General features: G+C 43.6%; 1 protein-coding gene across 5 annotated transcripts in view; it reads left to right on the forward strand.

Moving 5' to 3' along the window:
- The window catches only part of zfhx3b (zinc finger homeobox 3b), a 286,091-nt gene that overhangs the window by 206,499 nt on the left and 54,523 nt on the right, over nt 1-25,069 (forward strand). For all 5 annotated transcript variants that reach the window (XM_031846039.1, XM_031846038.1, XM_031846040.1 and 2 more), the window contains one exon: nt 20,925-21,156. In XM_031846039.1, coding sequence (XP_031701899.1) covers nt 20,925-21,156 — 232 coding nt within the window. The remainder of the gene's footprint in view (nt 1-20,924; nt 21,157-25,069) is intronic.

The raw sequence follows: 25,069 nt of genomic DNA on the forward strand, positions 1-25,069 counted from the left end.
TTTCTAAAAATATCACCCCCACCACCCCAACTATTGGAATGTTCCAAAAGACCACAGAAAGATCCTGCCAGTCATCCTGACCACACGGACCACCACACAGCAGGGGGGTGATGCCGTCTTCCCCTGTGTGCTGTGTTCTCAGCTGAGACATACCCTTCCTCAGCGCTGTGTGTCCTTCCAACACTGCTCTTAAACTAACTGTGACTTTCTCTTTTTCCAATGAACCATAGGGTTTATAGTGACTCTGATGACAGCATGATGGCTACCCATCTGCTCTAACAATGGTCACTCCTAAGCACAAACATATGGGTTCTGTTCCAGCATCCAGATAACCCCAAATTTAGTTTATACTGTATGTTTTAGGAACATGAAGCAGTCCCCTGAGACTCACTCTTCTTGAACAAGCCCGGCATCCATTCTCATTTTACAGTTAGCCCGTACATAATACTGTGTGTGAATATGATAGCCCTTATACTAGCAGCAGAAGGCCTCAGGGCTTGGCTATGTGTTAGTGTGGAGGTGAGATGAGTGGAGCTAATCCCAGGCCCTGGCTGTTCTGGCCAGACAGAAAGGGTGGGGCCTAACCATGCCCAGCCACAGGCCTCGGCTTCCAGTCAAGGGTTGGGGGAAAGGGGAGGAGCATGGGGAGTTAGCTGGCTACCTTCTTTGTCTCGAGGGCCGGTGCAACCGGCGGTAATTGAGATTGATTGGATGTTATTTTTCCTCTTGCAAATGTAGTCCATTAGCTTGGCACATGCATAATCAGTTTAGAGCGCAGTTAGCCGAATGTAATCATGTTCCTCGGTGTCTGCTAGCACAAAATCCACTCCAGATGCCGCTTGACCATGGAAAGAAAGGGAGAAAGTGCCGTCACTATCAGATGGGGAATCTTTAACCAAGGAAGTCATGACACCCCTCCCTCTGTCCTGGTCCCGCTCTATTGAGCACACACATAACTATGCAAACTTCTCACCTATCTCTCTCTCCACATTACCCACTCAGTCACATCCACTCTCTGCTCCTTACCTATGAGAACATAGTGTTAAGTGGAGCCCAGCGGCTGGCCCATTAACTAACACAATACATCTGTATCTTGGATGTAGTTACTGCTCTTATTTTACACTTCAGTGCAATCCAAAATAATCAGTGAACACTGAGGAAACACAATGTCTACACTCTGCAGAGGGCAAATTCTCACAACGAAACATGAAAGAGGGAAAGAGGCAGTAATGTAAATGAAGGGATTAGTGGTTACATGAAAAAGCATTAAGGGAGTTCACTGATGATCCTACTCAGCAGAAACACTGGCTTCTCAGTCTCAGGAATGCAAACCGTGTTGACCCCTGCCCATTAATGATCATTACTACCAGGATTGACTCCAATTCTCTTGGGCTATACAATAGTTTGTTGTTGGAGTACCACCACTAATAGGTCATAGCTATACTCCAACTCTAGAAAAAATATCAATCAAATAGAGCTCATTAGTATATTTCAGACTCGTGCAGGAGATAAGTCCTGCTGACTAATACTTAGGCCAAGTGCCCACTAGATGACAGGATGCCTGATATTAGTGTCCCAGATGGGATTTTTTGATTTTTCTGGAATGTCCCAACAATTCTTGATATTTTTTGCAAGTCTTATCGTGTGGGCAGACGAATGAGGCAAAGTTGCCACTCTGGCCAACCTCAAGACAAATATTACAGCAGGTGTTGTGAGATATCCTCTGGCGAAATGATGTCCAGCGGGCGCCTGGCCTTACCCGCTTACCCACTAGATAGAGGAGGGGTATAGGAGGAAGATGGAGAGACAGACAGGAGAGAGGGGATGGGGGCGACAGGAGGGTTGGAGGATAGATACTCGGCTAATTATCATGGCTAGCCTATGATTGTTCAGTAATAGTGCTCAGTGGGAAAGGTTGCAGCAGTTCCAGGAAGAGCTGAGCTCTGATTTACTGGTACTACCGCTCTAATAAAGCGCTTGCTGCACATCCTGGGAGACAGCCCATTCTCTCCTTTCACATGCACAACCGTGTGAATGCAGTGCGTGTGTATGTGCAAACACACACACACACACACACACACACACACACACACACACACACACAGAGCAATCTTGAAATCTAAAGTGCCAGCAGATGACAACATAGGGCTCATAAAATGTACCATTTTAATTGCTCAAAGAGACGTTCTTATAATATGATTCCGTACAAGTGATGTACATGTGATAAAAGGCATCACGCTAAGGAAGTATTTAAATTCTTGATAGGCCCCAGTAACACCTCACCAACTCACTAACGCAGTCATGGTCCTGAACCCCAGTTGCCCTCTTTGTGTCCATTGCCTGCAGAACGTTGAGCTCTAGTGTCCTACCTCAAACTGATCTCAGTTACTCTGAGTTGTGAGTGGAACAAGGAAGGAGTGGCATTCAACAGAAATCAGGGTGAATTGGAGAGAGGGGTTGTCAGGCTGGGGGGCTAGTAGGGCTTAGTGTTTGGCAGTATGCAAGAGTTTCACAACTTTTCTAGCTCACACCCTTTGTGAAAGCCAGAGAGAGGTTTTCACCCGTGGCACAGCAGCTGCTGCTGCTGCTGATGTTGTTCATTGTATGTGCAACAGCCCTACTGTTGGTGATGCAGGGACTACAGAGTGACAGTGAAAGAAAGCGAAAGACGTTGAGCAGATAGCTACTTAGACAGGGGAGGCTGGTCTTTTCCCAGCTTTTTTTCATCTGTGGCTGTTTAACACAATTGCCAGAGTTAAAAGGGCCCAGTGCATTACAAGACCAGATTCTTGGTCCTGGGTCTGTGGTGGCGATAGAGATGCGATCTCTGTGTTCCATCACACATAGCCATAGGAGGATTAGAGAAAGAGTAGAGATGACGTGTTACATCATCAGCTGGGAGTTGGAGATCCTTGGCCATTGTGTTAATGGTTGTTTGTTTTGATCAGATTTTTCATTTTTGGACCAGATCAGCAGTGCACGCTTCTGCTAACGTGCAAGGAAGCTGATGATCCTGTTATCTCCAAGCTGATCAGTGGAAAAGGCAGATTGGTGTTTGGGGGAAGGAAAAAAATAGGAGGCACGGTTCTATCAGTTTTTGTGACTGGGGTTCATAACAGTTCAAGGCAGAGATAAGTTCCACTTTGTGTACAGTAGGAGATTTTGTGACTGTAGGTAGTACTGTATGGTGTAGATACAGTTTGTACCTCCCACCAGATCCCCCCCTTTTTGACAGACAATAAACAGTTTCTTAAACAAACTTCCGTATTAACTCTATACCCCTCAGTCCACTCTGCCTACGTAATATTGCTTTCTCTCTCTCCCCTTTCCTACCTTTTGTTGTTGTCTCCACACTATTAATAGACTTAGCAAATAGGTGTGAAGGGACCCACTAAACAAACCAGTATGGAGAGTGAATCAGTGGGTGGTCTAAAATGGGGATCTGCTTAAGGTTAAATATCTTAAATCCGACCATGCTGCAAAACTAAACATTCTCCACAGCTACATCCTCTGTCTGCATTCCCCATCCCACTCCGTCTACTTACTCTTCAGCTTGTAAAAGGTTCCTTGATCTTCACTTGAGAGCAAAGTAATGTTAACGTTATTGTCAACACACTGATTCTCTTATTAAATCAACAGATCTAGCTACAATAAAAAAGAGGGCACATAAAGCTTTACAGGCTTGAAAACGTCTTTAAGTTGTGTGATTATGACAAATGGTAAAATAAAGTTACTTCCTTTAAAGTGATTGTAGGAGATTAGGGCGGTATTGAGAGGATAATAACATATTGGAGAAAGTTCGTTCTGCACCAACTGGAGGGTCTCTGTATCTAATCTGTGTTATTCCTCTGCTCTGCTTGCCTCTATCTTGTCAAGATGATATTACAGATATATCAGTCATGTTCCTGTGTTTTTACCATCCCAACAGTAAAGATGCCACAGAGATAGTATTCCATTTTCCTTTTCTTCAAAAAGTCTAGGATTCCGTTTAATCTGGGGCCTCTATAATCTCCTATGGATTTAATATGTATTTGGCAGTCAAACTGCAGTAAAATGAGATTCCATGTAGGCTGAATGCCATTACATTACATGCACACAAATAACCCAATTACTATGAACACCTAGACTGAAATGATAAAGACCTTTTCATGTTTTGCAATTACCAAACTGCCCCACTAACCAAGTTTATATTTGTTGTTTGATGGTCAAGTATATATCTGGAATTATGTGTGGTTGCCACAGGATAATATAGTAACTCTAATGCTACTTTTGGAATTGTATTACTCTAAAGAGCACCTTAACGTAGGCTCTATTTTTCTGTTAGTTGTAAAATGAAAGCTGCAGAATGCAGTTCGAAACTCTGAAAGACATCAAATCTAGCTGCTGATATGCTTTGAGTTCATGCAAACACACAGTGTGGCTATCATGGCTTGACTGAAGCGTCTCACAGGTCTTTTTGCCCAACTGGTCAATACATCTGGTGACCTATAGCCACTGCACCTAAAAGACTAACGGTGGCAATTGGCAGGTAAACACTGCTTTGATGAGGCCAGATGGAGGCTCCTGTGAATCTATGTAGCTCCTAAGCTGAAGGGATGGAGAGAGTGAGGCAGGCAGGCTTACCGGCTCTGTGCCATCAATACATCAGTGGCTAAGCCACCAGATTAATGGCCTCCGAGTGGTCAGGGCCACAAAACTACTCAGCTCTGAGGTCTGTGTTCAGTGGAGCTGTACATGAAAGCAAGGTAGGGGAGGAGGAGGTCTTAGGTACCAGGATGAGCACACAGGGACCTCTATTCTGTTTGGGTTTGGCCTACAGAGTAGAGTCATGGGACCGATACATTTTACAGAATGATAGATATGTGCCCTAGCTGTTGTTTCATTCCCACTTGTAAGACCAAAGGGATGTTTGAGTAGCTAAACACAACATTCTAAGCAGTACTAAGTCATTTTATCTATGTATTTACAAGTGAGGACATTTAGTTCGTAAACACAACCTTTTGGCTTTGTTGTTTGTTGGAAGGCAGCTTGGTTAAAACTGATGCTTAATTTACACTACTGCTCAGAACATGTACTGCATTTTTTCCACCTAGTTTTTTCTCTGTTTAAACAAATCGGCCCCTCTGGTCTTTCAATTTTGTGCTGCATCGATTACTGTTGGATTGCATAACTCCAGCAATTTCCCGATTTCATTGTTTTTAGTGATGGGCCAGAAAGGTGCTGATGCTTGCATGCATGCTGACCTCAAATAAATCTTTTTTGAATGGGTTGTTCAGAGCAAAATGTGATGTGAAGCGTAGTGAAAAGTCCACATCACCACACTGTGACCACTATCAAGGCTTGAGTAAAAAATAACCATCCACCAGTTTCCTAAGGATAATTTTCAGGGTATAATTTTTATTTGAAACACTGGGGCCTCAGAGGCCCTTTCTTTAGTGCCAAGAGAGAATAGCCATCTCTTCCTGAACTTCATGGCACTGGTTGTCCATCCATGTTTTGCGTAATTGCTCCGTGCTTGAGTCCAGGGTTAGAACTGGGAGCTGTAAATCTATCAGTGTTATGCAGACAATGTTTTCTCCAGATGTAGAAGAAAAGATTTCATCCTTTTGTAATTAAGCGGTGCAGCCCAGGGTGTCATACGTTTTTTATTGGGGCTCTGGAAAAGATCATTTTGCACCTTGTTTTCTCATCATGCCTTTTATTCTTCAATACAAAAGATGGATGAAATGGAAAGACGAAAATGGAAAAACTAACAGAGAGTAGAATCTCCCGTTTAAATTGTAATATGGAAATTACTAGGTAGTGATGTAAGAGCTAGCGTTGAGGAGCGTGGGGTGGAGACACAAAGGGGACAAAAGCATAGTCATGGAACCAAGGCAATTACATAGTTTCCCTGATGAAGAATATCAGGGGAAAAAAATATATTTTTTAACCCAAGGAATGTTCCCCAATGTTATCTTTCCCACGGGTGCCATCTTCTACACCTGTGTTCTACTTTAAACTAAGGGAGAGGGGGAGTGAGTTGTGGAAAGGGATAGTGAGTAAAGGAGAGAGAGACAGCTTTAAGAGTTGGGGACGAGAATGCTCTTCAGTTTCTCAAGGGCACAGATACTTTATGGCCTCCACATTCCTGCATGACAAACTGATGCCCAGAATAGACAGAGTGGCGTTGGAGAAAAAAAAAAAGAGTTTAACTACTATGCCTTTAAGCCCCACCCCAACATATCATCTGTGTTCCTTGCTCACCTTCACCTCACTCTGCTTTGTTTATGTGGCAAACCTCAGGGTCACACTCTCTGACGCTTTTCTTTTACTAGCCAAAGCTGGTGAAAGCAAAGGACTGAAGTGCAGACTTTTGTAAGCAGCTCCACACATTTTTGTTTTATAAAGTCCTCTTCAATCTCATGTTGATTTACAGAGGCCTCTTTCCTCTGAGCTCTCTTCAGAAGAGCAGACAGCAGAGGAAGTCTCCATAGCCACTGAACGTCTAGGCTCAGTCCCAGATCATATACTATCTTCCCTCACTGCCTTCCTTGCCAGCCCCACAAAGTCTTTTTTATAATGTCACCACATTCAATCAACACTAGCCCTAAAATTAAGGACCGCTGAATAATTCAAACTTGGATCCTTCCTTCAGATGGCCTATCGCTGTCACTAGATAGGAATGTCCTTAATTTATGCTTGTTAGGTTGGAATTGTCATGTTGAAATAATTTGAACCATAAGGGCTGTCTGTGCAGCTACTGTTTAAATGAGAACTCTGGGAGCTGTTAAAGTTTGAACATGAAATTGTGAGATCTGGAATGCAAATTATTATTCAAATGATCAATGTATTAATTTGCATGCTGAGAGGCGTGAGGGAGAGAGAGTATCTTAATAAGTTCTGTAAAGCAAAGTATTTTATTATTTGTTGATGTTTCAGGAGTGAGGGCGTATTAATTTTGCAGTTATGAGTCCCAGTGTGACTTTAATCTTTCTCTGTCTTTCACACACAAAACATGTTTTTGTGCTCACCAACGTTCAGACCCATCTTCCTGTTTCTCAGGAAGTATCATTTCACAGATGACTTACAGAAGATGTGAATAGTACAACAGCAGCTTTGGAGATCCATACTATGGACACTATGGCCTCCTACTACAGATCTCCTAGTTTTCTTTGCAATCAGCTCAGTTTGGATTTCTGGGGAGATGAAATGTTAAAATGTCTGGGGTTATGGGATATTTAATAAACTTAAACCACAGACTTAAGCCTTAAGCCAGTTGAAACTGGTTAAGTGAGGAGCCAAATAAAGGTAAACCCTTCAGAACATGGAATTATTCTGAGAAAAGGCAAAGAGAGATTCCAGGACCTTCTGTTTGTACTCTGATTTCCTATCATCTTCTCTCTCACATCAAATGGAGCTTATCATTGAATTGTCCTCAATGTACAACGTTTTCTCCTTTTTCTTAAGCTTAGTTTCGAGTCTGCACTTTGATTACTGAGTGTTTGGGAGAAAAGTACGGTATAATTTGGGGGAAAAGTTCTTTGGATGTTTATTATCTGTGATCTTCTGTGATTTTTGATTCTTTGAGTGGTCATATTAGATAAGGAGCACGTTTGTGACCCAGTAGCCTATAAATTTAGGCCAACATAAAATAGAGAAAAACATATGTGTTTTGAATTTCATTCTAATAACTTATCATTGAAGGCCTTGCCTTGCCTTACATCTGGAAGGGAGGTTAGGGCTTTTTAGATGAGATATCCAGCATTGGCATATTCCCAGTATTCAACTTAACTTTTAAATCATTAAAAATGATGAAGCCATCTCCACAAAGTCGGGTTTATATATGAAAATCAAACACCATCTGCCATCTCTGATCAGAAGCAACAGCCATCAGGCCAGGGTTACCAAGGCAGAACAGGAAAAGCCATTAACTGCCAATCACTGCATCGATCGACAAGCCAGTCCACCACTACCACCCCCTCTCTGCCCCCACCCACCCCCCCCCACAGACACACACATACAGTTCATCGGCTTTTACTGTACAGTGCACACAAATGCACAAACGCATACACGTGCACAGCCTTGCCTTTACCACTATCTCTTTGTGCACCCACACAACGTGATGGGTAACATTTGGTCGAGTTTGTCTACTTCCCGCTTGAACCGTGTTATCTTTTAAATTATCTTGAGTCTAGATTGCAGGATCAACATTCTGTTCAGTTTAGATAAAGGTTGTCTGACTTTTCTTTATTGGCTCAGTAAACCCAATGTGTTACTTGAAGGACAGTCAAGATGCCGTTAAAAAGATATTTCCTTCTGAGCATAGGTTTGTAATCTCCTCATTACCAAAATGCATCTCAGTAAAGTCCATTGCCCTGTCAAAATGAGAGTAGACACTTCATTCTGCTCGGTCTCCCTCCACATTTTTGGAGTCAACCCCCAGATAAAAAGGGAACTAATAGTCAGTGAAGGGCAAAAAAGGGAAAAAAAAAACGAGATTGATTTTTTCTTCTTCTACATTTTCAATGGTGTCGCTAGAACTGAGGGTCATTAGAAGAATATTTACCTACTTCCCAATCTAATAGAGATGCTGTATATCAGAGTGATCTGGATCAGAGGTCAGGGCAGAGGGGAGCAATTAAAGCGTATGGATCCAGAAGCTCTAGGCCCATCACATTGTGTGTGTTGTAGGCAGAAACAGATGAACTAGAAGGGAGGCAGAGCCAATCTTTTTGAACATGGCTGTATTAGTTAAGAAAGCGTTGTAGCTGATGAACTAGTGATGCATTAGTCAGGGGCACTAATGCATATGTCTGTTTAAGCACTCCACACACAGGAATATGCTTAACTATGCTGTTACTTGCTTTTGTTGGATCGGCCTTCTCTGAGGCCACACAATAGCCAGAGACGGAACAGATATGATGGATGTGGCCTGGGGCCTATGCGCTCGCTCTGCATCTGCGGTGGCCTCATCCACACATCAGCCACCGGGAGAGGGAGGGAACACAGTAGGGAGGGAGAGATGGAGGGCAGAGATACAAACCAGACCAGCCATTTTCCTCGTTCCGCTCATAAATATTTGTGTGGCTGATTTATAAACAGTGGAGCAAGAGAACAGATCAAAGTGAACTGTAACACTTATATAAAACTGGGTCTTTTTCACGACACTGCCCTACACACCATGCCCATGCCTATTAAAGACAAAGCTATATATCATGAGGCATATTGGCAAGAGTACTGAATGGCCACTCACTTTAGAGCTCGGTCTTTCCTCAGTTGTGACTGTTCATATAGCACAATCATTCCAAGTCTCTCAAACACTAGTTAAAGGCCATCAATGTGTGATATAGCTAAACCTCAACCTTCTCTTAGCCTGTGTAAACTCCCCCGAGGTCAGTGGCTACTTAGGTGAATTTGAAATGGTTGTAATAATGCGAGGCAGCCATATTAAAACATAGCAATGCAGTGAAGTGTCACGGTGTCCTGGTAGTGGTAGAGTAGTGTTCGTCACACTAGACAGCTGCACATGCTGATTCAGGCAACACAAAGGCCAAGCCTCCTGTACGGCAGAGCGGAGGGATTAGGGTGAAACAGTGTGTGTACATACGTGTGTGTGTGTGTGTGTGTGTTGGAGTACAGTACTGGCCTCATGTGTCCAAGCACTGGCAGACACGGACATCAACGACCATAGCACTCTAGGCCTGTTAGGAGCAGAGCAGACATTCCACACCTACAAGCAGTGTTTACCTGCTGCCCCCACAAATGACACACTCACACACACATACAGTATATCTCCCATCCTAACCCAGCCCCCAACCCCCACCATTCATTTCCCGCTCTGGGTGCAAATGTGAGGGAGAAAGATGTGCTCTCCTCAGCCTCTCTGATTAAGAACAGTTATAGCAGGCAGATGCAGAGCAGCGCCATGAAGATGGCTGTTCGCTGACCTCTGTGGGAGGGAGAATAGCACGGGTAACGGGAGAGAAAAGAAGGCCTATTTCAATGGATTCCCCCCTTTGTCCACCAGCAGGACAGGGTGTGCTCAGTGTGGTGAGGCCTGGGAGAGTTGCTGCTAAACAGCCTGTCTCTCTGTCAGTCTGTCTGTGTGTGAGTGCCTGGAGACATCTGGTTCTCTAGCTGTGAGAACACAGTGGCATTATGTTTTCAGGCATGTCACCTAGTGCTTACATAACACATGGGTTCAGGTTTTTGCTCAACGGCATGGGGAATTTTTACAATTGGCCTCCGTATGATACAGAAAGGATTTGAGACGGTTTGTTTTATAGCATATCGGTACAGTAAATGGGAAAGAGAATCCACATGTGTTTCTATAGCTTCCCGCAGTAGTATGATGGTGCGCTATCTTGAATGTAGATGAAGCACCCCTTGTCTTATATTTTGCTTTCCACCCTAAATTCTATTGTATATATTGTATATGGCGTGTGAGTTTGATCATGTAGGCAGGTATTGTAGAAGGGTTTGAGAGAGAGAGAGAGAGAGAGAAGGCTGCAGATTGTTTTACCCCTGGTGAGTCTGAGTTTCTGTGCAGGGAGTTCAAAGTCCTGCTGAACATCAGAGGGCTGATGCTGAGTGAGGCTGACTAGCTGCAGCCTGTGGTCTGGGAAGGGTTACTGAATTATTACTGATGGTTTCAGGGGTAACTGTCCGACCACAGGACTGGGGAATATTAATCATTTATTTGATTGTCCGCATGTGCTGATTAATCAATTTGAGTAGGATCTGCAGGATTAACTACCCTATTATTCCCCTGTAAGAACAGATAAGAGATAAGACTTTAAAATATCATATTCCATTTATCATTTATTTTTAGGTCCCTGCTGATGAGGGTGAAATAAAAACTGAGGTGAGATTATGCAGAACAGCAACATGGGGAAAGCGTTGAGGGAGGAGGATAAGGGAAGAATGGATGAGGAGAGAAAAACAATCTCTTAACTGCAGATTTTAGTACTTCAGAAGACGGGGGGGAAAGATACAGCTTTGTATTTCTTCAAACATGGCACAGAAACCAAGTTGTGCAGCTGGGAGCGAGAGAGCAGAGAGAAAAGGGGGGAGGAGAGACATGAGGAACAGGAAGTTGATGGGAAAGTGATAGCTGTCTCCACCTGGAGTATAGCCTGAGCTGTGTGCTAAGAGGGAAGGCAAAGCAAGGGAGACGAGTGAGCTGCTTCATTTGATTCCCATTCTGTACTCTGGTTTCGGTAAGTTTAGCTCTCATACCAAGTATAGCTAGATAACTGATCCAGCAACTGTTTACCACACTCACTATCTATTCAGTCTATAAATTCTCAATCTGCCAGCTGTTTAATGTGTTATGTCATGTGGTAATGCCTTTGATTCCAACATGCCTCCGTTTGTAAATACAAGAGGCACTCAAAAGGCTGTGGTTTCTTTACAAGCATGGCGCCCCCGGCGCTTTGGTTGGGAATGCATTGAGAGCAAGAAGGATTGAAAGAGTAAGGGAGGGAGTGAGAGGTGGTTAGAAACTGTGTACACTTCCCGTTGCTCCTCTGCCAACCCTTCTCCCCGCTGCCTCTGGTTGCTCAGGCAGGCAGTGAGTGAGAAATGTGAGAGGGAGGAGTATATCCTCTCTGCTGGCTGAACACAGCACCGTAATTATGCACTTTTCAGCAGGTTTTACCTTTAACACTTTCCTCCCGGCTTTGAGATTAGTGCTCACCATGCTTGATTTACTGCACAATTACTGAACAAGAGCTCTATCTAATCAATAAACAGGAAGGGGAAAAGTGGTAGGCTTTGAAGTATAGTTTGAGATTTTTTGCACGATTGAGCAGTGTATATGGTGCAGCCAGTAAGGGCAGCCTGGCTGCGATGCCAGTCTGTAAAATATCTATTATATCAGGCACGCCTCTTTGCTTTACCAGCTCTCTAAGCCTCTTTACTGTGCTGAACTACTGGGGTGGAAAATGACATCTTTTTTTTCTGACCACTGCTTAACACAGAGGTCAGCAACACATTGTCTAATACGGACATTCCCCCAAAATATTAGATTAAAATCACAAATTGTGCAATAAAAGTGGGGCTGAATGTGATCTTAAAACTTGTGTGCAAAAGTTACATGCGAAGGGATATAAAGCACTCTTGAGAGGTAGCTTGTTATGCCCTGTATTAAATGTCCCCAAATGGGCAACCAGCACAATGACCTCCATGATGACACTTGCTACTGGCATGAGCAGTTATTTTAGGAAGCTCCAATGACCGGCCAGCACAAGTCTTTCTGGGGCCTTGTATAGCTTTTTGCGAGCATGAGCTAAGCAATAGGCTTCTTCCAATTAGTCTGGTCTGTGTTTGATTTTTAGTGATGACAACCATATCTCAGCTGCAATTATGCTGCACTGGGAATGATGAGGGCTTAGGTTATTGATCCTCAATTGATCACCCTGATCAATGAGCACTTTTGTTTCTCTCTTTATGGAAAGTAGAGTTATGTATTTTTCTTTGGCTAATGAGCAGGCCCAACAGAATGACCCTGTAAAGATATCTGTGTTAGCGAGTCACATCTGTATTAGTGATAGAGTTGGCTGTGCTCATGGGAAGAAGGGGGGGGTACTGCACAGAGCAACATTCATCAAAAGTGCACTACCTCCTTGTGGACATAGGTCATAGGCTACGATGGGTTTTATGAAAAAATAGAGGTCCTTATGAGGGGGATGGGTAGAGCAACAGCTGTGTCTTTCTGCATGTTAATGATAGGGTTCTAATTCAAAATGGTAATAGCTTAATGGCCATTAGGGATATGTGATTTTGATCATCATCATTTTGGAAGCAATAGTATTTTTCACTACACTTAAATGTTTAGCTTTTTATCTCTAGTTTATAACACCCAAAGTGTAATGTCATGGTTTCACTCTTTAAAGTTGCAGCTTTTAGTTGCAAGAGTTGACAGGTGAAACGGGTGGGTGTTTGGTGCGTGAATTGCTTGAAGAACCCTCAACATCAGTTTTCCTCCAACAAGGCACTTCATGGTCCATGCAAATAAGCCCACATATAGACCCACTCTGTATATTCACCTCCACTCAACCCCACTCATTAGATTTCATTTTAAGAAGAGGACCTCTCGAAGGCCATGTTGCTCCTTTTGTCGGCGCAGTGCTTCCAATAGAGATAGCAGTGTAAGACTGGGTTAAATATTGACACTGGCTGAGCACATCATCACTGTTCTTAATTAGCTGGTTTCTCTAGAAAGCTTGTGCGAGGGCAGTGCATGCACAACTAACATTCCCCCTTATGAGATCTCAAATACCCTCTCCCCAAAACACATTTCTATGAATTTTACATAAAAAGGATACAGGATCGTCAGAAAACATACAGTGTTACAGTAGCCTGAAGCAGCAACCAATTATGTGGTAATGAAATATTTACACTACCAAACTGAGTACGCCAGGGGTGAAAGCGAGATAATACAAGCCTGAGGAAACTGTATTCGGTGTCTCCTCTCTGCCGTTACATCAGTGAAAACGTGGAACAGGAGATCAGCTAATGACAATAGGCTTAGAAGCTAGAGCGTGGGCAGATCTGCAGTTCAGTAAGCATAGCTTTTGGTCAACCCCACTGCAATGGGCACACATTTAAGGGCTTTTTCTGGATCACAGTAGACCAGAAGGGGGGAAGGGGACACATAATCTCAACATTGACTCTCTAGAAGAAGTTTTACTGACGGAGTCCTTTTGACTTCTGATGACTACTCCCTCACAATAATATGGCAATGAATCTGCATTCACGGCAGAGTGTGATGTTTGTTCTCGAGGACTAATTGTGTTTGGGCAATGTTCCTGCTCTGAATTTAATTCTCACTGACTGCATTAATCATTACATGTGGTGTCTGCCTTTAGCCTGCTAACACATCAGTGACCTACAGAACAGCCGAGTCCAGATCTAGGTAGTCCGTCATGTTGTTCTTATGTAGTATGCACACACGCGCTTCCACTAGCAGCCCTATATAGCTCTGATCACACAGTGCGGTGCCTTTTATACACTCCGGAGATTCTCCTCTAAATCACTTGGAAGTCATAGATGTACAAGACGATTCTGTTTGATTGATAACTTAACAGGTATTGCTCTGGTTTGCATTGCAAACAGCGACCCCTCACAGGAAGCATGCTGAAAAAGCTGCATACTTAAACACAGGATCCACAGTGCAAGAGGAGTACACGACTTGTCACGCTGGCTGTGATTCAGATTTAAATCTTGCATGGCGGCCCAATTTCTTAGCCAGAAGACAGGGAGTGGTTTGTAGAGTAATATTAGTGGCCTCTGGATGCAGTCACCTTGTCTGCTTGTGAAAAATACTCAGATACCGGGGTGGAGTAGTTACGTTGGTGCTGTGGGTGCAGAAACCACGTGTTGTTGTTTTTTCACAGCCCTGCTTGTTTTCTGTATCTCTTATGAAAATCTCATTGTAGCCTTTAGAGTTTCAGAGATATTGCTGTTTTGTATTGTGTAAGTAATGTCATGAGTTATTATTGTGATAAAAGTGTCAGTAAAACACTGATGCAATTAACGATGATTCAAACTTAAAATCTAAAATTTTCAGCCTGCTGTGTGCCTACTGTTTTGCTCAAATGAAAATGAAAAAAAAAAAATCTTCCCCAGCCCTGTATAAGTAATTATTGTCACCGTTGTCCAAAATGGAGGGTTGTGATGTTGACTCAGTGCTCTGGGTAATGGAGAGAAGGGCCAGGGCAGGTCCTGATTTGCCCCAATCTGCTTCCAGATGGTACCTTGCCACTACACATGTCATCAAGTGTCTGTAACAGTTGTTTGGGTACCCCCATGGCTCCACCCTGCTTTCGCCTCCTGCAGGCAGACTCATTGTATTGCAATTCTGGCAAGCTCCTCCCAGCATGGCTTTCATAAAAGCACCAGGAGGTTAAGCTGTTAATTAGCTACTGAAAGAGGAGGCCAACAGCTTGCTGTTAATTTGCTTTACTCTTTTTTTCTTATTTGGATATTGACATCATTTCCTGCCTATTTTTGAGTCATCGCTGTGTGTCACAAAAGCAGGACCGAGCTCATTAAGAAGGGAGGGAAATGTGTTTATCTGGCTACCATGAGAAGTGCACATTATGTATGTATAGCCATGCTTATCCAAATGTTCTTAATGAGAAAGACCCTGGACGCCAGTGTTGGGCTCCTGTGGGCATAGGCTCAGGCTCGTTATCACCACACAGGGCATTGATCTCTCTACCGCCCGCTTGCTTATCCTCCTCCTCTTCCCCTTTCAAAGACAGTGTCTCGCACATGAATTATGTGGACACATCGATCAGCTGATTGAGAACTATTGTTTAGAGCCCTGGGTCATTATTGAAGGAGGGATTACCCAACTCTTGTTTTGTGCGTGCGCATGGGAGAGTGTATTTCTCAGCTCCTTGTCACTGCACATACTCCCCTTAGCTCACCTTAGATTTGCAACGGCTCCACAACTGTGCACACACTTACACGTGCACTGAACACATACAGCAGCCTACACAATCAACATGGCCCAAATGACTGCCTGCATTGATTGCCTTCCCTCCGCAATTATGTTCCCATTGTTTACTTTCTAGCATCTTACTCATTCAAACGGAATTCAATAATTATTGCTTTATTTAATGTTAAAGTAAGTAAGAGTGGTGGGTGTGGAGCACCAGTAGCTATATTGTCTTTAAGTGTCTCCATGACCCCTCCCCGGCTACTTTGTTTCACAGGCCTATGTTAAGTTATCCTCTCCAAGGATACCTACAGCGATCCGTCTTTCCCTCGCTGCCCTCCCTTACGACACAGAGGTCCGTTTTGTTTCTCTATTCCCTCCCAGAGACAAATATTGTACTGTGTTTTTATTCACCGGTAGTGATGGATCATTTCTACAGCAAGGCAGTAGAGGAAGTAACTTAGCACATTATGGAGTTTGAGACAGAGGGACAGGAAGAGTAAAGGAGAAGAAAGGACAAGGGTGGGGATGAGGTTCAGGAAGCAGTAGGTAGGCAGTTTGAGCCTGGAATACACGGCCCCCTTAATCCACAACCTAAGTTTTAGGCATGTTGCAGCTTGCAGTGGCTAATTCAAAGCAGCCACCGCACTTGGCACCCAGTGGGGCCTGTGGTTGGAGCTGTTCTTCGTGCTGCTGGCAGACAGGGAAGCACAGGCCAAACTGCCAGCACTCCCTGACTCCAGTCACTCTGCTTTGCTTTCCTAAACAACTTGTTTACGTTCCAGGGGAATCCCAGAGTTCAGATTTATGGGAAACAAACCTCTGCACATGTACAAATACACTGCTGCTGGGAAGACAGGGGTCATTAAATATTGTCATTGTCTCGACCCCAACTCCAAACTTAATCCTCATCATTAAAATATGTATTTTTTAAATAATCCTGATTTATAACCTTCATAATTAGGCAGCGCTTGGACAATTACTTTTCATATTTTCTCTTTTGGATACAATAGGATAGTTAGTTATAGGTACATTGTATGGCCACAGTTGTCAGACAGTGATTAACCCATACAAGGGTGTTTCCTCTCCCTCTGGTCATGGTGTGTTTTTCAACCTAAAAGGCACATTACATTGTTTCCCTTCAGAGTGAAATAGAGTTACCTCACTAGTTATGATTGCTGCCATGACATCACTATGTTTAAATAACAAAGGTGCTGCTTGACTTATTCTAACACATTTCAAGCCAAGGACTAGTCTGTACATTCGCTTCCCAGGTGATAGGGAAAACTCCTACCTGACTCCTACCTCTGTGATTTTAGATACAATCTTATCATTCAAATAAGGAGACAGGTCTACATTAATCCAATGAATTGCATGGCATCAGGTGTGAATTGTAATTTTCTAAACCATGTAAGCTTCCCATGGCACACACACACACACAGATACACTCAGACACCAGCTAATAGGGATGGAGGGACAGTTACAAAGCAATATCCCGGCAGATACTCACAGGCTCTCTCACAGAGGGATTTTGGCAGCTCTCTTAGAATTGATAGCTATTTAGCTCACAGATAGTCATCTGTTTTAATGCATTAATTTTGTATTAACAGCACTGCCAAATTTAATGGTGGAAATTAGGGAATGATCGTAATGGTATGTGGCTTTGTGTGTGAGAGACTGCATGTGCATGTGTGTACATTTCTGATGTCCTTTTTGTCTTTATTGTTGTACGTGTTTGTTGCGTGTACATGCTGTATTATACTGCTCCATTGGGAGCCATTATTTGGAATTACTGGCTCTCTGTCTCCCTTCCACCCTTCCAGTAATACCCACCTCTATCTTGTGTTAGTTGGACTCTCTCAGCAACCACACTGTTTTGTGTTAAAGGTGCACTTTTACTTTGCATTTAAGTGGATGGAAATGCAGATGTATGCAGTGCTCTGGGTGGGTGGTGAAACTGATACAGGCGTGTATTGCCCACTCAGAGGGCAAGGTGCGCTGTAGAGTTGTGTGAGAGAGGATGGGGTGGTGCCCACACCGCCCCTGTCCCTCTTTACCTGAAAAAGCACAGAGCACTGCTTCAGCCTCCACAGTAAGAGATAAGGTGCTCCATGGAAGAGAGAGGCTTGAAAAACCATGATTGCATTTTTAAACTATGAAAAACACCACAGTGTAAAATGAAGCTTAGAACTGGGCTTTTCAGTAGAAAAAAACAGATTGAAAGTGATCTCTCATGTTAAATCTAATTAAGAACATCTTAAAATGTATAACTAACAAATATGGTGAAGTATAATTTAGGGTTATTCAAACAACCTCAGTTTTTACTGGAGTGGACTGCATCTTTCCTTTAAAACACTGCAGTATAAATAAAATATGACTGAAGTATTTGTACCTATAATTAATGTGTCTTTGTGATCTAATCTGGTAAATCAGACCACACTTACAGTACATTGAAATGCACACGGCATGTCTCCCATGCCCAATTGCTCTTCAGTACATCACTGTATTCTAGGCAGTCACACATTTATACTTGTTCAGCTGAATCTCCTATATGTCTGCTGTAAATTCCCAGACAATGCAGCGGTATTGAATCCAATGCCGCTGACCCCGCCAGCTTCCCCCCATTATGCTCCACAGCTCCCCTCCTGTTGGGGCCTCGATAGGGCGCTTAGAAACCCCAGAGCTGGGCCGACCAACTCCTCCCAGCTCAACATGACTTTTTCATTAAGCCGCCAAATTCCTGCACTCCAGTTGGAGGTGATTTATCAACTAGGGGCTTCATTGCAGGTTCATAGGAAACAGACATAGGCCCTGTCTCATGCATTATTATGTTTCACATTCAGTGTGTGTGTGTGTGTGAGTGAGGAGGGGGGGGGGGGGTACTGTGTCCATACTGTGTTTGTGCTCTTAGCTATAATCCTATGGATAATACCTACGGAATCCAGTGAGAATCCGTGTTAGATAGAGTTATTGCGTGTGATGATCAGAGGGTTTTTGCACTCATGGGCTAAGCTATGCTGTGCTCCCAGGCACTATGGTATCATTTTGCATCAGTCCTCTCTGGAATACTAAATGACCAGGGGCCACCTCGTCTCTTACCTCGTTCACTGACTTTAAAATGTCCCAGACTCTGTTGGGTCATAGCCAGTGCAGAGATGATGAAAGTGGTGGTTTACAGGTGTAGCCGTTTGACATTGTAGACAGAGCTACAAGCACTGGGCCAGGCACATTTTAGCTCTGTTGAGGCCATCTTCCTGGCCAGTCAGGTTTATAGTGAGTTATAGTCGATTCAGGGCCAGGCGGTCTCAGGTTCACTCCTATATAAACCCTGTGCTTTTTATGGGAAACTATAAAACTCCCAGGATTTTTTTCTACCTCCTGGGACTATCTTTGAAGTTTTGGTCAGGTGCTGTCATTTTTTTAAACTTGCCTTCTTTTTTTGGAGCCTTGAGTCATTTGCGGCAAGAACTCTCTTTTTTTTAATCCAAGACATCTGCTATGAGTAAAGGCAGTTTGCATGATGGATTTGCTGTTATCTATAACTGAATCTGTCTCTCAGGTTTCTCTCTACCTTTGTTCTGATGCAATATTTGTGCACAGAGGAAAAGGAGGAGAAGGAGGAGGGCTCCCACAATATCCTGCAACACCTATTCATGACATCATGGATGGCTTAAAATGAGGCGAGAAAGGAGAGCACACAGAGACACAGAGCCTCTTACAATCACCTAATAACTCTATTACACCGAGCTGTGGGGCTCACAAAAAGGAAAGAGAAAAAAAAAACGCTTATTCCTTTTCCTGGAAGCGGTGTCTTAATGCCCATTTTAGGTGTAGAAGTGAGAAATATGAAACCAAAGAGAATGAAACACAATAGCTCAGAAAACCCCATAGCAATATTACAATATTGCCAGAAAATTAAACATTAGGAGAAAGGGACAAGAGCATTTTAGGGAAGCATAATATTGTTATGGCTTTTTTTCCACTAGCCTGTCAACACCTGATTTAGATGTAATGTGGTTAAATGTCTAATGTTCCCAATGCTTTTACATTTTCCAGTCAGCCCAACAGGCCATCCAGTGCAGGAGAAGATAGTTCAGTTTCTTCTTGATGAAGGGTTCAGTTTTCTGAACCTTTATCAAAGTGTAAACCTGATGTGTAAGGTTTATTCTCTTTAAATGCAGAATTGGTAATACAACCTGATTGACTCAACTTTAATCACAACCTTTCACCACCGTTAATGATTTCAGTAATTATCTTCTTCTTACGACAGGTTAATATTCATCAGTGGATTTTTCCTGGTTAGAAAAAGCAGATGTTATTAATTAATGGATCATTAAATGCCCCCAATAGTGTTTAATTTACATGTATTTATTAAATACAACATATTTTGTGGGACATACATAACACATATTTAAATATATACACTATGTTGGTGATTGGCATTGATCGCAGCCACGGAAATCCACAGCGAGACTCCATAGTTTGATATTTGGAGGGGCACATGACAGGCATGACACAAGTGGCCATACCGAGTCTGAGGCTTTCATTGTAAACATGCAGAAACAATCAGTGTGATGCTTTAGGATAGTGGTCAATAACTCTGATGCTCACACCAGGCCCAGCCATATTGTGTTGGCCTTGCATCATTGATTGAGCCATGCAGGAGGTAATTAGATTGGAGCTCTGTGGTGTGACAAGAGGTTGTGGTGGTATGGTGTCACTACGGGGCGTTAGGCATGTTGTGACACCGCGGAGGATGGGCTGAAGGCTTGACTAGGCCTGCTGTTGAGTCTTGGAGGAAGTGCTGGGGTTGACAGGTCAATACTAGAGCTGATGTCCCGTCCTCTGAAGGTTGTCCTCCTGTTGTGGAATGTTCCAGTTTCTCTCAGAGTGTACTAAATCTCCCTCCTGCCTCACCACCGGCTCACTTTGCCTCTCTTTCTCTGTGAGAGAGCGAGGATTTAACTCGCCGTGATCAATATTTAGTATTCCATGCGTGAAACAAGCAGATGTTTGGAGTTTCCTTTTCAGAGACGGGAGGCTTCTGTTGAGTGAAGGGGATCAATGCTCCCTTCCGTCTGTGAGGCTGTAGACCCACGGCTTCTGAAGGGTGGCTGATGCGATTCCTGCCTGCGCTCGTGCCCCTGAGATTTGCGTGCGTCCTAGGCCTCTCCTGTCCTGTTAGCCCGCTGATACAGACACTCACGCAGACAAAGTGCGCAGTCCAAACAGTTGTCCTGAAGTGGAAGAGGTCTGGATGTTAAACAACAGGGCTGTGATTGGGAATTGATTTGTTCATTTGCCAACTGTTTGAGTGAAAGTGAGTCGGTGGTGCCTAGCCAGCTATCTGCCATCTACAATAACCTCTTTCTCTCTCTTTCCCTCTCTCTCTTTCTCCATGTTCATTTCTCTCTCTCTCTCTCTCTCTCTCTCTCTCTCTCTCTCTCTCTCTCTCTCTCTCTCTCTCTCACTCTCTGTTCATTCCCTCCCACAGCACCTGCAGCAGCACGAAAATGCGGTGGAGGGTGATGCCTGCTACTACCATTGTGTGCTGTGTAGCTACTCGACCAAGGCCAAGCTCAACCTGATCCAGCATGTGCGCTCCATGAAGCACCAGCGCAGTGAGAGCCTCAGGAAGCTTCAGCGCTTGCAGAAGGGCCTACCGGAGGAGGAGGAGGACCTCAGCTCCATCTTCACCATTCGCAAATGCTCTTCTTCTGATACAGGTCAGAAACTGCCCCTGTGGCCCTTTTTTGTTAGGATCTCTTTATATGTGTCTGCCTTTGTTTTACTCTCTTGATCTCTCTGTCTCTGCTGCTCTGTCTCTTGTACACATAAACACACATCCATCGCTCCGCTGAGACATACGTCTGAGTTATCAAAATGTGCGTTCACAATTTGTTGCTCTATTCATTTCACATTGACCCCCCCCATAGATATGAAGTTTTGGGTTGTTTTTTTATGAAATAGCCATGATTGAAATACAGTAGTACTAAACTCAAATATACATTATTATTGTTAGATAGGAAGAACAGCATTTTACACCACACGAGTATGACTTTTTTACTCTGTCAGAGATAACGTTCCTGGGAGTTATGTCACTTAATCTGCTTGCAATAACTTTATTTTTCAAGTGTATTTTTGATATTGATATAATTTTAGGTCAATCTCATTTACACAACATAATCCGGCCTTCAGCAGCAAAAGCAGTGAACCCTGTTAATGGGAGCTGTTCTGTTCAGCCATCAAAGATATATTGAGACAGAGCATTAAGGCCAGAGAAGGAGGAGCCGAACAACAGCAGCAGCTGCAACAACAACAAGAACACAGCTACAACAACAGTAGCATGACGGAAACAAAGTGCCTCGGCTGCTCATTTATTATGGACTGATTAGGAAGAGTGAGCTGTGGTCAATTAACACTCTTTCTTAGCAGAGATTTGGTTTTCCAATCGCTTTAACTCCTTTGCCCTGACAAAGAGGCTCTATTGTGTGTCCCTCCAAGAGGGAACCATTACTTCCCTCGCACACATACTCACTGTCTGTGTTATGCAGGGGGGGGGGGGGCAGCCTGTGAAGATGCTTTGTTCCAAGGAGGCAGGGATAATGAAGCCAGCGGCCGGGAAATTGCGCAAAAGGCAGTCACAGATCTGAAGCAAATCATTAGAGAACATATTTAGCCGAGCAATTAGGGACAATTAAGCTTTCTGCTCGCTGCACTCCAAATATGTTAATGATTACAGTACAGTGGACAGGCGAACATGCAAAGGCAGGAGGAAGGGCCATTCAGGTTAAAAGGGTTGGGGGTTGGGAATTTACTATTTTTGCATTTAGAGTTGTTGTCCTTTGTCAAAAAATGTTTTTTGGTTGTTGTTTTGTATGCAGATGTTTATCAATCCTTTTTTCTCTTTTAATCTTTGATTTGCTAGATGCCCATGTTTGTGCCAGGTTGAGGGATCCAAGCTTTAGGTTAGGTAATGGGCCCCTGCAGTGGGGCTGTGTGTGGGTAGTATCATTACACACACACAGACAGCAGTTACTCCCCTGCAGAGCATCATCAAATTACAATAAACCTCACTTACTTGAGCAGACCACTAGCGTTCAACAAAATGTAAAAGGTGCCTTCATTCTGCTCTTTTACAACAAGCTGCAGACAGATAAACATATAAACACAAGATCAGTGATTATGTCATTGTTTTCAATCCAGCACTAACCTCCATTTGTTTTTTCACATGATATGAAATTAAATTAAGTGTGCAAAAAAAAGAAAAATTATTTTGATCAAATTACCTCAACAATTATCATACCTCTTTGTCTGTAAACGTTAACTCTAAAATAGCTGACCTCTCACTTCTACCACCTCACACCCCAAATGCCTTGTTCCAACAGCCTCAGCTGCGCCGGCCCACCTCCCAGCCTCACCCCTCCCCTAGAGCTGAAACCATTCCCTCCCAGTGTAATATTTAATTTCCTATTCGCTAGCTCTTCTGTGGCACAGGGCTCTTTTTTTGTGGTTGATGCATAGCTGCTAAAGTGGTGGAACGCTCTCTGGCTTGTTAAAACAAAGTTGCCCCTGGATTTCTGGGTCACCGAGACAGTAATTCCCTTGCATGCTGCTGTTCTGTGATCCTGCGAGTGGTCTCTGCTCGTGTAAGTTGCTGAGCTTGTAGCCTGCCTGGGATCTTTGCAAAACATATGAAGCCTTCTCTTTCCCCAAAAAGCTCACACCTTAAACCCGTCACGTCAACTGATACCTTTCTATGACAGCAATGGAATTCAATTTGGCTAGCTCATGCATGATCTGATGTGTTTTACACTTCACAACGTTGCATATTAATGCCCCTTATAAAGAGGCAGCAGACTATAGGGATTCGTTGCCACTTATCTCCTCTGGGCTGGATGTCCAAGGAGAGCAAGGGCAGCAGAAATGAGGTTTCTTTCTAATTAGACTAACACAGGAATAAAAGGCTTGCATTGTTTTAATTCTTGCTCATACTGAAATTGTGCCGCTTAAGCATGTTGCTGTGTGGCCCCGCCTCCATTTGTCTTCTTTAACCCTTTCTCTGTGGGGAAACAAAGGGGCCACAGAGGGACCCCAGCCCCACACAGCTGCCCTGTATGCAGAGATCACTGAATAAAGCTCAACACTGACTTGAACGAATGCGCTGTCTGCAGCAGCGCTTGCCTTCTAGTTTTTAGGATAGCAGCTCATTACTAGGTGGCAGGTAGACACAAAAAAGAGAGACATGTATGTGACAGAGAAGGCGGGAGGGAAATATTAAAACTCCCATAAAGCACTCACTTGTGAGGACAGCTGGTTTGACAGCATGAGGACAAAATATATTTTAGGCTTAGCGCTTACAGAGAAAAGGCATAACCTAGTGTCACGTTGATGTCAAGCGTAGGGTTAATGGTGACTGCTGACAACCTCAAGCATCGGGATATGTGCGTATGAGTGACCGATATATGGAGAACAAGAGAAAATGGTGAGGAGTGGATGCAAAAGAAGTGGGGGATACAAATTTAGGGAGCTTGCGTGTGAGAACTTGTGTGACACTTGAGCGTATGATGACCCTATTTCGAATGAATGATGTTCACCAGGGCATACAACTCAATGACACATTGAGGTTTCTCATTTCTTAACATTTAATAGAATTATTGAAAAATTATCAAAGTTAATTTTTGAGCGTAGAACAGAATGAGATCATGCCTCTAAAAAGGGCAAAGTTAAATTGCACTGAAGGGTGGATGCCCTTCTGCGAGAAAAGTTTGCTTTGTTCTCTGTGCGTGTGTGTGTGTGTGTGTGTGTGTGTGAGACAGAGAAAATGAGATTCAGGCAAGAACATTTTATCAGGGTAAAATATTAGTATTTTTCAGTGGCAAACGTCTGTGCGTTTATGTGTATGGAGGAGGCAGAGATGGAGAACGAACGTGGCTGACAGTGTGGATTAGCTCCTGCTGTAAATCTGCCTCAGTCACAGATGGCAGGCCCTTGATCGCTGGGCTGTGACGGCTTGGCTCTCATCGCAGGAGGAAATCCCTGTCTGTGAGTCGAGGAGGCTGGGAAGGAGAAGGCTGGGGCTGGGGCCGCCTGGGCAGCCACCAATCATTGTCTCCTGTCTGTGTAGACATACAGGCCTGGCTGTTTAAGGGCAAAGACTTGTTTGGGAAGGGGTCATCTTACTTTGATTCTGCAGTTGTTTCCTCCACCACACCTGGAGCGCTTGTAAGTGTAACTTAAGCCTCCAGTTTAGATCAGTACTTTTAATGACCAGTTTGAGAAACTGGGCAGGGGAGCCGTGTGCATTTCTAAATGAAAATGAGACGAAAGGATGCATACAAATGACGGTATAATAGTGGTATCCAAAATGAGATCCATTGTTTGTTTTGCTAAAAGGGGTGCGCTTTCAGGGTCACACCTAATACTAAGGCCTGTCCTGACAACAGAAGTATTTTTCCTCCCTTTCCTCATGCCTCCCTCTCTGCCTCATGCATAATTCCTGAGATGCTCTGAAAAAGCTGGAAAATGGGCTGCGACATAGAAAAATACACTAATGCAAACTAAAGCAAATAGAGAAAAGTCACTCATATTTTCAGATTGGCGTGACACCTTGCAGCTCACAATGAGATTCAATGAAGG

The sequence above is a fragment of the Anarrhichthys ocellatus genome, unplaced genomic scaffold, assembly GCF_004355925.1.
Source record: "Anarrhichthys ocellatus isolate YVR2014 unplaced genomic scaffold, GSC_Weel_1.0 scaffold6, whole genome shotgun sequence".
Classification (NCBI taxonomy): domain Eukaryota; kingdom Metazoa; phylum Chordata; class Actinopteri; order Perciformes; family Anarhichadidae; genus Anarrhichthys; species Anarrhichthys ocellatus.